The sequence below is a fragment of the Alosa pseudoharengus genome, unplaced genomic scaffold (genome assembly GCF_046254945.1).
Source record: "Alosa pseudoharengus isolate Yale_2024_CS ecotype anadromous, Long Island Sound unplaced genomic scaffold, YU_APseudo_1.1 YU_APseudo_1.1_scf_18, whole genome shotgun sequence".
Taxonomy (NCBI): Eukaryota; Metazoa; Chordata; class Actinopteri; order Clupeiformes; family Clupeidae; genus Alosa; species Alosa pseudoharengus.
The window spans coordinates 1,144,609-1,156,836 of record NW_027468650.1 but is presented as its reverse complement, the minus strand read 5'-3'; the positions used below and the strand labels follow the sequence as shown (position 1 = coordinate 1,156,836).

The following is a 12,228-nucleotide window of genomic DNA, read 5'->3' as shown; positions in this document are numbered from 1 at the left end:
CGTTCATGAGGAGGGTCCACCATATTTAGGGCCATCTGAAACCAATTAACCCTCTGAAACCAATTAACCCTCTGAAACAATTAAGCATCTCTAATGGAACCGAGCGGAAGTTACCATTAACAAAGTGGGTGTGGCCAAAGAAGCAAAGGCAGTAGTGAAGATGGACAGTAATTTATTATTCGGCTTGGCTCGAACGACCAAACAGAAGAGTCCATAAAAAAATGCACAGAGAAAAAGGTTAACAATAATAATCTTCCAAAATCGCAATATTATGAAATATTATGAAAAATCTGCTTTGTCCTCTATTCAAAAGGCAGAGGCGTAGCACTCATGTTAAACACAGAGCAGACAAGACTAACATCAGACTAGACAGAGGGGAACATATCACATAACATAGACAGGTAAACACTAAACAATCAATTAACACACAATAGACAACACAGACCCTGAGCCACAAGCATAAATATAAAATACATTGTTAAATAATAGACTTGGGGGATATTCCATCAACCTCGCTAATGAAGGCGGCGCTTAACAGAAATAGCCTGGCTTGAACTAGCGTAGACTTCCACTTGGGGCTGAAGCCGTTCCATTAACTCAAGTTAGCGGCATCTTGGTCTCGTTTATTCAAGCGAGGTTAAAGTCAGCTTCATCTCTGCTCGTGCACGAGGTAGAACAGTAGACCAAAACAGTAGATTGACGAAAAGAGGATATGTGTCGTAAAATTAAGACAATACTAGACGATTTCTGTTCGATTTGGCAAGCGCCATCTACAGGATTTTCATCGAAAGTCATCAAATTTAACATCGAGAGAAAAAAATAGATTGCCTACAGAAATGGGAGAATAATGAAAGCATACATTTAAAACAACAATGCTAATGGTTTTGAAATCAATTGCAAGTTTGATTGGCTTCACTCTTGAACACATAGGTCTACAGTCTATGCTTGAACAAAACGAGTGCATGAATAAATAGTATAAACTCAAAAACAACTTATGGATATGCATATAGATATGCAAAACTATCTATAGCCTAGCTTACGTTCTTAGATTAAAAGAGTTCATTCACTCCAAATTATTGTCTAGGTGTAGGTGGTCATAAAATAAATTAGTATCAACATAATAGGCTATTGTCTCCCATAAGTCCCAAAGTGTTTTGAAATAAAATTATCTGAAATGCAATGGCTTTCAATTCAATGTATGCCTAATATTTAATCTGTGTAGCACACAGTTGATTTGACATTCATGAACAATCGTCGACACATGAAGCAGTTTTAATTATTAGCTGCTAGGCTACAGAATAATTATCCTTTGGCTTGCATCAGATATAATAGGCTATAGCCCACTGGCAAAGCTGTCACTGAACAGCCTACCAAATGTGCATGACCTTTTATCAGCAGTAGACATATGTCTTTCATCAAAGATTATAACTAAAAATGCCATTATCAAGGTGATAAACAATGTAGCCTACTTCGCATGGGAAGCGAACCTGCGAACACGCAAGAATGTAAATCCTATCCTATGCCGTCTCGCTGCACGTTACACCACCACCGAAAGTAGATGACGCAGCTGTAGCACGATTCCTAGAACCACACGCATGTGAAGTTAAAACATTTTTAATCGTATAATCTTCATACATTCTTTGGAGCTAGTGAATGTGTAAATCCATGCTTGGTGCACTGTCGGAAAAAAACATTTCTATAGGCTTCTATTTTTGAAGTAGTATGCTACAGGTGACGAGAGCACAGGTTGACGGAACCATCTTTTTGGACTCGTTTTCCGACTGATTGTTTTTTTTTGCAACACAGCTTAATTTAGCTTGAAAGTTAACCTGCTACGGAGCAGGTTAGTTCTGTGGCATAAATTCCCATGGTTACCAAGCTGGGATTCATGTTAACCTCATTAATGGAACGACATTCTCACTAAAATTAGCGAGACTTATCGAAATAAGCCAGGTTAGTTCTGTGGCATAAATTCCCATGGTTACCAAGCTGGGATTCATGTTAACCTCATTAATGGAACGGAATTCTCACTAAAATTAGCGAGACTTATCGAAATAAGCCAGGTTTGGCCTTTAGCGAGGTTGATGGAATACCCCCTTGGTTACATGTGGAAAGACTGAACATCGATGCAGCTTGATCAGGACCGTCTCGAATTCCCCCACAACAAATTCATATAATGGAAAGGTCCAATACCGCCCGGAACCAATAGACCTCTGAAGTTCGCCTACAAAAAAGATCCAAAACGGCCATCTTTGCCCATATAAGGAGATCCGGTTGTTAATTGAAGCTAACTACCTATGGCAAGTTGCATTGCAAGTTAGCTCTGGGGAAGCAAACATCTAAGTGTGCCGCCTTCACTTACCGGAGATCACAGTATCTACTCGAAGGCAGAGGACAAAAGTGTGTTCAGGAAAACGTCTGCATTTCAGACTTTTTCATCCCCACGAGACTTTAACAGGTGCGATTATTCAAAATCCCCATGTTATTTTCCCATAGGAAAAATCGCCAGATACCGGATGTCAAAGATGGCAGCTTTTTTGTAGGCGAACTTCAGAGGTCTATAAACAGTCCATAGCATCCAGTCGGCCCTCCTTTGCCATCGTGAGCGAGCTGACTGTGGCAAGATGGCCTCCAGGTGCGGACGTCGACCTCCATTGGCCAGCAGCGCAGACGAGACATCTATGCCTGAGCCTACCCTAGCGTTCATGGGCTTCGTAAAAACCTTTCTCCATGTGAAAACATCATCATTCCGCATCATTCACGTCATGTAATGTGTGAGTCAGAGGTCGGAAACTGGGGCTAGATTTTGCTAACAGAGTTGCCCAGTTAGGGGCTCGTCATCACTTTTGTCGTCACGTTGTAGTTCGTTTGTAGTCCATGTGGCCTTTCATGTCCAACAGGTTTAATGTGAACTTGGGAATTTGCCCTTTTTATCACTTGAAAAGCTGCATATCTTTCTTTCACGAGCATCTTACACTATATTTTAAGCAAATACAGTTGTTTGTTTAGGATTAGTGAGTGTATGTTTTAACCTTTGTTGTGGCATCCGTGTTTGTCACACATTCGATGGCAAAGCACATGAACACTTGCTGTCGGAAAAACAAAGTAGCCATGGGGGCGGTCCTTGTCATTCCGAGGTGCTCTGAATGCACCATACCTATCTGATGATGCTGTACTGTGACATCAGAGAGACCCTGGACACTGATTGGCCTGATCTGACGATGCTGTACAGTATATCTATGCTGCCTGATCTGATGATGCTGTACTGTATATCTATGCTGCCTGATCTGATGATGCTGTACTGTATATCTATGCTGCCTGATCTGATGATCTGGACCAGCTGTGGAAGTCAGCATGCACACAGAATTCAACACCATACTCTGCCCAATCAGAATTCAACACCATACTCTGCCCAATCAGAATTCAATACTCCAGACGTTCTCCAGAAACCCCATATGTGTTTCTCCACTTGACTGTCAATTTGTGTTTTGTTTTCTGTTATGACAGTGTTTTCCAAAAGTTAAATATTAAATTAAATTTAAATATGATAATGAAAAATATATCTTTGTAAATAGCAATGTTGTTGGTAATTAATATTATAAGATTGGATTTTTAGGCCTACATTTCAGTCAGCACAAGTGCAACATGTGTGTAATATAATTTTAACCAGTAATTGGCACCATTTATAAGTCAAAGTGTCAACAGCAGTGCTATTATTACTGCTGCCGACTGGTAGTGGCTACTTCCACATTACTACAACCACCTGTAGTTGTACACTACACTACACTACACTACTTCCACATTACTACAACCACCTGTAGTCGTACACTACACTACACTACACTACACTACTTCCACATTACTACAACCACCTGTAGTCGTACACTAAACTACTTGGCCGTTTTTTATCCTTGAAGAAAATCGCAGCTTTCCCCAACTCAAAAATGTTAAATATATTTAAAAATATACGTAAATATTCGAAATTGGCCCAACAAATATATTTTTTCCCGTATGTTCATTTCTGTATGTTTTTGTTCTGTATCCCATACACAACAGAAATATATTTGAAATATATTTTTACAATATATTTTTGAAATATATATTGTAAATATTCGAAATTGGCACAACAATATCTTTTTGACACTTAATAATATATTTCACTATACTTTAAAAATATATTTCAATGTTTTTTTCTGTATGGGATAACTTTTCATTACACTTCATTATATTGCATTCAGTACGTCACTGCTCAGCAGCTCCATTCCGCGCTGCTAGTAGGCGAAGTGCTGTTCGAGTGCTCCGCTGTGCGCCGTGTTTTGTGTTTCTCTTCTCCGCTTCCGTGAGCTCCAACCGGCCCCTCTCGCCGTCAGCCTCGCTCCGGCTGAATACGTCTCAAGATGGCGGCCAATGCGGGATCGATGTTTCAATATTGGAAGCGTTTTGATTTACAAGAACTGCAGGTAAGCGTTTTCTCTTACGAACTGTTTTGCTTACTTGAAGTCTCTTGCGAAATACTTGTAGATCCAGAACTTATTTGGTGTTTATATTGCTTTTTAGTTGTGGTAAAGACCTCTTTTGGAGAGCTGTTCTCGCGTTGATTAAAGTGGCTTTCTCGTTGATCGGAAATTGATCCTCTTTGTTCAATTACAATCGATTATATGGCGCCTTTGCGCAGACGCGGGGAATTGGGGTATTTCACAGTTTGGGGAACCAAGAACATCGCGACATGTAGCCTACGTGTCAGTTCTAAATATTGCCAACTTTACAGGTTGTGCTGGATGCTGATAATTGTGTTATGGGAAATGTGAGAAAAATGAAGTGCGTTTGTGTATCTACGTTGGTGGCGCTGTGGTGACAGCTCGCCTTTGGCACAGCCAATAAGAGTTTATGGTAGCTAGCTAGATTCAAAACAATGACACATCAGCAAGTCAAAATGCGAATTCGGTCGAACAGCAACGTAGTCAAACACATTTCTTACTAAACAATAGCAAGTTTATTGCAAGATTTTATGACTAGCTGTTTCCATGTAGGTTGATCGCAAGCTGTCCAAGGTCCAGCTTAACTGAGTACATCCGCGTTGATGCTTTCTCCTGGTTGGAAAGCTAGCCTAGTTATTCTGCATGTCAGTATTTCTGGAGTTGTTATTTTTTTTCCCTTAAGAATATGAAGTGGTTGTCACCAGTCATCGGTTCATTGTGACCCATTGTGCAGATGTTTTCATAACCACTTTGTGTCCAGACGGAAAAAGCAACATTGTAACTGGGATTGTTGATGTAGAATCACCGGTGTGAATCGGCCACGTCGATACTTCTGCCTCTGCTACGGTAGCGCCCTGCCGTCCCCTGCATTTGGCTTCCAGCTCCAGTTCAGACAGTCGCGCTTTATCACTTTAAACGAATTCACAACGACCAGCTCGTGCGTAATGAAACGTTTGGAAGGAATGATGATTCTTGCTCCCAATAAGACTTACTCGTATCGTTTTGTTTTAGCTTGTCAGGGGACAACTAACTGGGAGTGTAGTGACAGCCCTTATTGAAAAACGCCATATGGACGTTTCCGCTGCGTTAGCTGATCATGGTGTAAAACATCAAAGCGCTTCGTCCTGGTTGTATGTCATGTTTATCAGTATAATGTCAAGATCGTCCATAATGCTTTTATTGAAAGCGTTAATATGACTATCACTTTTCACCATTTGACCACTCTAATTCATTTATACCACTCAGATCACACGGCAACAAATACAGCTCAGGGATGTTAGGAAACACATGATGGGGAGCAGGCCTAGGGTTTAATGACCGCTTGAAAGCCCATCCCTAAGACCAGAGACAGTGGACACTTTAGAGCAGTATCTGACAGACAGTGGACACTTTAGAGCAGTATCTGACAGTGGACACTTTAGAGCAGTATCTGACAGTGGACACTTTAGAGCAGTATCTGACTGTGAGATTACAGCACAGCCAGGGCAGTCGTGGCCTACTGCTTAGGGCTCCGGACTTGTAACCCTTGAGCAAGGCACCTAACCCCTCACTGCTCTCCGAGTGCCGCTGTAGCAAGGCACCTAACCCCTCACTGCTCCCCGAGCGCCGCTGTAGCAGGCAGCTCACTGCGTCGGGGTGTGTGCTTCACCTCACTGTGTGTTCACTGTGTGCTGAGTGTTTTTCACTAATTCACGGATTGGGATAAATGCAGAGACCAAATTTTCCTCACAGGATCAAAAGAGTAGGCTATATACTTATACTTATACTTACTTATTTACTTACTTATACACAGTCCCTAATGGTTTGGTGTGTCTGTAAGCCCAGTAGCCCACACTCCACACCAGTCTGTGTCACGCAGAATCGGGCCTGTGGCCTGTTGTCCATGGCGGTGCCAAGAGCACGATGGACCAGGGCGACCTCGGTGGACCGAATGGACCTGAGCATCACCATGGTGATCAGGCAAAGTGTCCTCTATGGACCGAATGGACCTGAGCATCACCATGGTGATCAGGCAAAGTGTCCTCTATGGACCGAATGGACCTGAACATCACCATGGTGATCAGGCAAAGTGTCCTCTATGGCCCTGAGCATCACCATGGTGATCAGGCAAAGTGTCCTCTATGGCCCGAATGGACCTGAGCATCACCATGGTGATCAGGCAAAGTGTCCTCTATGGACCAAATGGACCTGAGCATCACCATGGTGGTACATTAACTCCTAGAATCAGGCAAAGTGTCCTCTATCAGGGCTCCAGAGTGCGACCTAATTTTTCAAAAGTGCGACTAAAATAAATCGGAGGTCGCACCGGTGCGATCAGCTATTCGAGAGAGGAAAACGTGTCCGCATTGAAACTCTACCTTTGGTTCAATAACAGACACATATTTGGCCAATATCGTGGTTTAAACAAATCACAGATAGTGAAGGGCGGGACCTCCCCTCTGATTGGCCGTGGCCCAGTGCCTGTGTGTAAATTTGAAACTGTGTGTGCTGCAGAGAGAGAGAGAGAGAGAGGTCAGAGACCCGTCGGATAAACAGAGTGGATGTAGTTGCATTACAGTGTGGTCACATAGGCCGAGATAAATGTCCCCTCTCCCCACTGCCTTTCGGCGGCTGGCAGCAGCAAACCGTTCAGACGAGCCCGAGATGATGATCAAGTTTATCATTGCCTACGATAGATAGGCCTAGTGAAACTTCCCTTCACCAAGTTCAGTCCAAAATAATTATTCATCAGAAAAATAGTTTGAACGTAAACCCGACGTACAGGAATGCCACTTGTGCCAAATTTATAGGAGTCATTGTAGATGAAAAGACGTCTTAAAATTGCGAACAATGCATACAAGGCCTTCCCGAACGACAGAGATACAGATATCGCCGAAAAGGAGTGCGTCATTGACCGCAGTTACATGCAGGGAGTAACCCGGTTTTCAACAGCAATATTCGTTTTGCGCACGAGTTGTGTACACTCATTCTGATGGCATCAATCAATTTAATCCGGTATTTGGCGCAAACCGAATATCACTGCTACATATAAAGCCTGAATATTCCCTGCATGTATAACTGTGGTCATTGTGTACGGTGAATTGAATGGACACATTTAGATCGAGCATGGCAAGTCATTGCAATAGCCTATAATAATAGGCCTACCATTTCGTTACTGCATTAACCATAGTGATGTTCTTATTGAAAATTTAAAAATACTAAAATTAAAAAGTAAATTGCATTGTGGGGCTGTCAAATGATTATTGCAATCATCATTGCAAAATCACATAAAAATCCCCCAGGCTACTTGGAACATCTCTTTAAATTGTGCTCAAATACATTTCTATGGAAGATGCTAGCATGGCGAGCTGGTTTAGCCAAGGCCTAAAGATCATGAAGGATAGTGTGTAAGACATTGAACTATAGATTTGAAGCCCTTAAAAGACGTGCACTGTTAATTTACTCACTGTTTTTACACACATTTTTATTTAATTCATCTTGAGATGTATTAAGTTTACATTTCAGCTCAGTGAAGCACTTAAAGTACCAACACTTCATTAAGTTACTTTTCTTGTAGAATTGTAAATCATAAGTCATAGGACAACCTATATAGGACAGTAATTAAGGGAAAAAGTGAACCTGCTGCGGTGTTAAATGCGATGTGGTTGAAAATTTGGGTGCACCTAACTTTTGTGCTGGTGCACCTAAGAAAAAAAGTTAGGCGCACCAGTGGAACCAGTGCAAAAAGTTAGTCTGGAGCCCTGTCTATGGCCCGAATCTGAATAGACAGGAATGGCACCAGTTTGGTCTGTTTTTGGTCTGGTTTTTGGTGATAAGCATCTATGGGGGCATCAGAAGGAACAACCAGTAGTGAATTGCTCTGAGAATGCCAGGCCCCACCCCCTTAAGCATTGTTGGTTTGTGGAAGTGAGCGTGCGTGCGTATGTTGTGGCGTGATGATGAGGCAACTTGGAGATGGAGCTCAGTGTGCGTGCGTGCGTGCGTGTGCGTGCGTGTGTGCGTGTGTCTGTGTGTGGGCGCGTGTCTGTGCGTGTGTGTGTGTGCGTGCGTCTTTGTGGGCACGTGTGTGTGTGTGTCCTGATAATATGTGGTATACGCTTATCTTTGATGAGATAACTTGGAGATGGAGGTCTGAGATGACTACCGTCCTACGTGTGTGCGTGCGTGCTTCCCCAGCGGGATGTCTTTAAGACTCTCAGGAACTCCAGAAATGTCCAGCCATCCCAGACAGTGTGTGTGTGTGTGTGTGTGTGTGTGTTTGTGCGGGGGGGGGGTTCTGTATTTGTCTGCACGAGTATCAGTGTAAAATTTATGAGATGGAGTTCCAGACTTGGGTAGTATTTTTACCCACTGTTGCTACACTCTGTGTGTGTGTGTGTGTGTGTGTGTGTGTGTGTGTGTGTGTGTGTGTGTGTGCGTGTGCGTGTGTGCGCGCAGCCAGTCTGCCCAGAGACAGCCAAGCAGACTCTAGGTGTTTTCACATGGTGAGTGTGTGTGAGTGTGTATGTGTGTGTGTGTGTGTGAGTGTGTGTGAGTATGCACTTTTGTGTATTTACTTTTGGATCAGATTTGAGGAATGTGGTCACTGTTGGCTGGTTCTTTGGGTTCTCCAGTTCCTTGCTTCTAGTCTGGTTCCAAGTGGGTTCCTGTCCTAACAGAACGTTTGGCTGGCGTGGGTATTAGCTGCCCGCAGATGCATGAAGGCACTGGATCATTCTCAGGATCGACTGAGAAAAGCTGAACGAGTAATGATCGGTTTGATCGATTAATGATTTGTTTATGAATGAATGATAATTGGTCCTGGTCAGAATGGCTGTCCTAGCCCACGCCCGGTGTGTGTGTGTGTGTGTGTGTGTGTGTGTGTGTGTGTGTGTGTGTGTGTGTGTGTGTGAGAGATGTGTGTGTGTGTGGCCCACGCCCTGGAGTCCTGCCTGATAGGAATGCCCATCCTGTGGATTGGACCAAACATCACAAGCCCGAAGCCCTAACCAGTAGGCCACAGCTGCCCCTGTGTGTGTGTGTGTGTGTGTTTGTGTGTGTGTGTGTGTGTGTGTGTGTGTGTGTGTGTGTGTGTGTGTGTGTGTGTGTGAGAGAGAGAGAGATGCATATGTGTGGGTGTGTGAGTGAGTGAGTGTGTGTGATAGAGAGAGATGCATATGTGAGAGATGTGTAAGTAAGTGTATTTGAGAGATGTGTGTGTGTGAGATGTGTGTGTGTGTGTGTGTGTGTGTGAGAGATGTGTAAGTGTGTGTGTGTGAGAGAGATGCATATGTGTGAGTGTGTGTGCACATACACACACGCACACACAGTTGTATCCAGCTATCTGGAGCCTAGCCAGACACTGCAGCCAGGGAATCCCCCTTCTGTGTGAGAGCCTGTCTCTGGGGTCATCCCTCTGTTCCCCGGGTCCTATGTTCCCCGCTGCTTCCAAGTAGACTGCAGCCGCACGGCAAGGCGCGGGTTGTTGTTGCTCCGTGCCCACACTTTGTTTGTGATGAGGGAAGGAGAGGGGGCGCCGCAAACTGAAGTTCTTTGCACAGAGGCGCAGTGCGGAGCCCAGTGCGATATAGTCACGTTTAATTGATTTAATTGAGACACTTAAGTCTTGTATGTAGTAGCTGGTGTCAGTGGCAATCAGCCTAATGACACAGCCCCACCTGTTTTCCTATGATATTAGGATTGGCTCACTGTCTTGCTGCAACGGCCTGCTGTGTTTAAATCAGCGTTTCTCAAACTGTGGGTCGCGGAGACATGCCAGGTGGGGCGCGAACTGACGTGAAAAACAGGAGTTTTTAAAAAAAATTTTTTATCTGTAGCCTGGGCCCAGGTAGCACCCGATGCGCAATGGACGCACTGTGTTATTCATAGGGAAGCGCTCGTATCAAGGCAGCTTAGTTAGTCCCGACCTACATGAGATTTTGAACGTTGTTGTGAGAGTGGTGAATTTCATCAAAACCCGGCCCTTAAAAGTTCGTCTATTCTCCGCACTTTGCGAAGAGATGGTAGCTGAACAAAAGGCTGTACTGTTTCACAGCGAGGCAAGGTGGCTTTCCCGAGGTAAAGTGCTGTCGCGCGTAGGGATGTAACGATTACCGGTATAATGATAAACCGTGATAAAAATGTTGACGATAACAATGACCGTTTTCTTTTGAAATATCATAATTATCACGGTTGATTATCACGGTGTTGAAACCGTGTGTTTAATCCTTCCCAGCTTCATCCGAGCCTGCTTTTGACATACAGTAGGCCTGGTACAATGAAGCAAAATTGGTACCCTACTTATTCTGTTGTCTAATTGATGGTTTTAACTGCGAATTGGATTACACCTGATTTTAAAAGGCGGAACATTTTCACCGCAAAACTTGCACTGTATCATTTGCACTCTGCGTCTTTTTATGTTTGCGTGCACATTAAATCCATTCCACTCACGTTATCAGAAGAACACAGTAGCCTAAAGTTTTATTTCGAACACTTACTTTGGTCTCACTCAGGGTAGGAATTTCACGGCGGCCACGTTTTTGCCCCTTGCGTTGGCCGTGATGTCCCTGAATGAATTTCTTTTACGCAGTGGAGAAAGTGACAGCGCAGGAAAGAAAGTGCGTCTAAATTCACCTATTCTTCTCAGTTGAACTACTCGCGAAGTAGCCTACTCATCACACAGACATCACAAGTATCACATGAAAGAGCTTTTTCTCAGCTTTTAAACGATGTTAGCCGCGAATTGCTGTGGTGAACGGTTCGCGAGAAACGTAAATAATATAATTAAATTTAATCATAAATTCTACTGAAGGTTTTCGTCCATCTCCCTACCCATTCCTCTCGGTGCAATACTTCACGAACCTTTCGTTTAACACATGACAAACCATATATCAGAATAAACAGCAGACCTTACCGAACATAAAGGTGTAAAGCAGTCCCCTGTACAGTTAGCCGTTCCAGAGTAATCCACTTTTGAATTTGCAGTACATTTCGACATGCATGGATGTCTCCAAATTTGGTCTTTAAGTTTTACAATGTGTTTAAATTGTTCCACATGATTTCATAACGGGCCAAATACAAAATAAATGTTACAAATATCGCCTATATATCGGTAAATCAGAGGACAGCTGACTAAGAGTTTGTGAAAGTAGATCACAAAATGCTAAGCATGCATCTAGGCTATTTGAGATTCTTAAAGCTGAACTGTGCTTAAATTGTTCAATACATGATTTCATAACAGGCCAAATATAAAATAAATGTTAAATATAGCCTAGATATCTGTAAATATTAGATGTTAAGATGATTTGCAGTTCTATATAATATGTCATGTTTCATGTTTTTGTAATGTTTCATACAGTGATGCAGGTCTACTGCAGTGAATAGGCTATACAACTTTGATATTTTTTATAGCCTATGTGGCCTTTGTGCCCTCCACCAAATATGCCCAACTGAAGGCCAAGTGGCCTTGCCCCCAGAATGTTGAAATTCCAAGCCTGGTCTCACTCATTGGATCCAAATAACAGTAATAGCAACCTCCAAGTCATGGTAGGGTAAGTTAAGCGATAAGCACATAGCCAATTAAACATGAAAAACTGAACGGGACACTTTTTGAAACTATTTCAGCGTGTGTAGGCCTATCAGTGCTTGTGCAGTGCATATTGAACACACTTTTAAAAATACCGTGATAATACCGAAAACCGTGATAATTTTGGTCACTATAACCGTGAGGTTAAATTTTCATACCGTTACATCCCTAGTCGCGCGTGTGGGG

General features: G+C 43.0%; 1 protein-coding gene across 2 annotated transcripts in view; it reads left to right on the top strand.

Annotated features, from left to right (window-relative positions):
• The first annotated feature begins 4,345 nt into the window (after positions 1-4,345).
• Positions 4,346-12,228, top strand: part of cux1b (cut-like homeobox 1b) — a 75,210-nt gene continuing 67,327 nt past the window's right edge. Inside the window, exon 1 of one of the 2 annotated variants that reach the window (XM_076290034.1) lies at positions 4,346-4,460. In XM_076290034.1, the coding sequence (XP_076146149.1) occupies positions 4,398-4,460 (63 nt within the window). In that variant the 5' untranslated portion in view covers positions 4,346-4,397. The remainder of the gene's footprint in view (positions 4,461-12,228) is intronic. The other variant, XM_076290035.1, reaches the window with a different exon arrangement.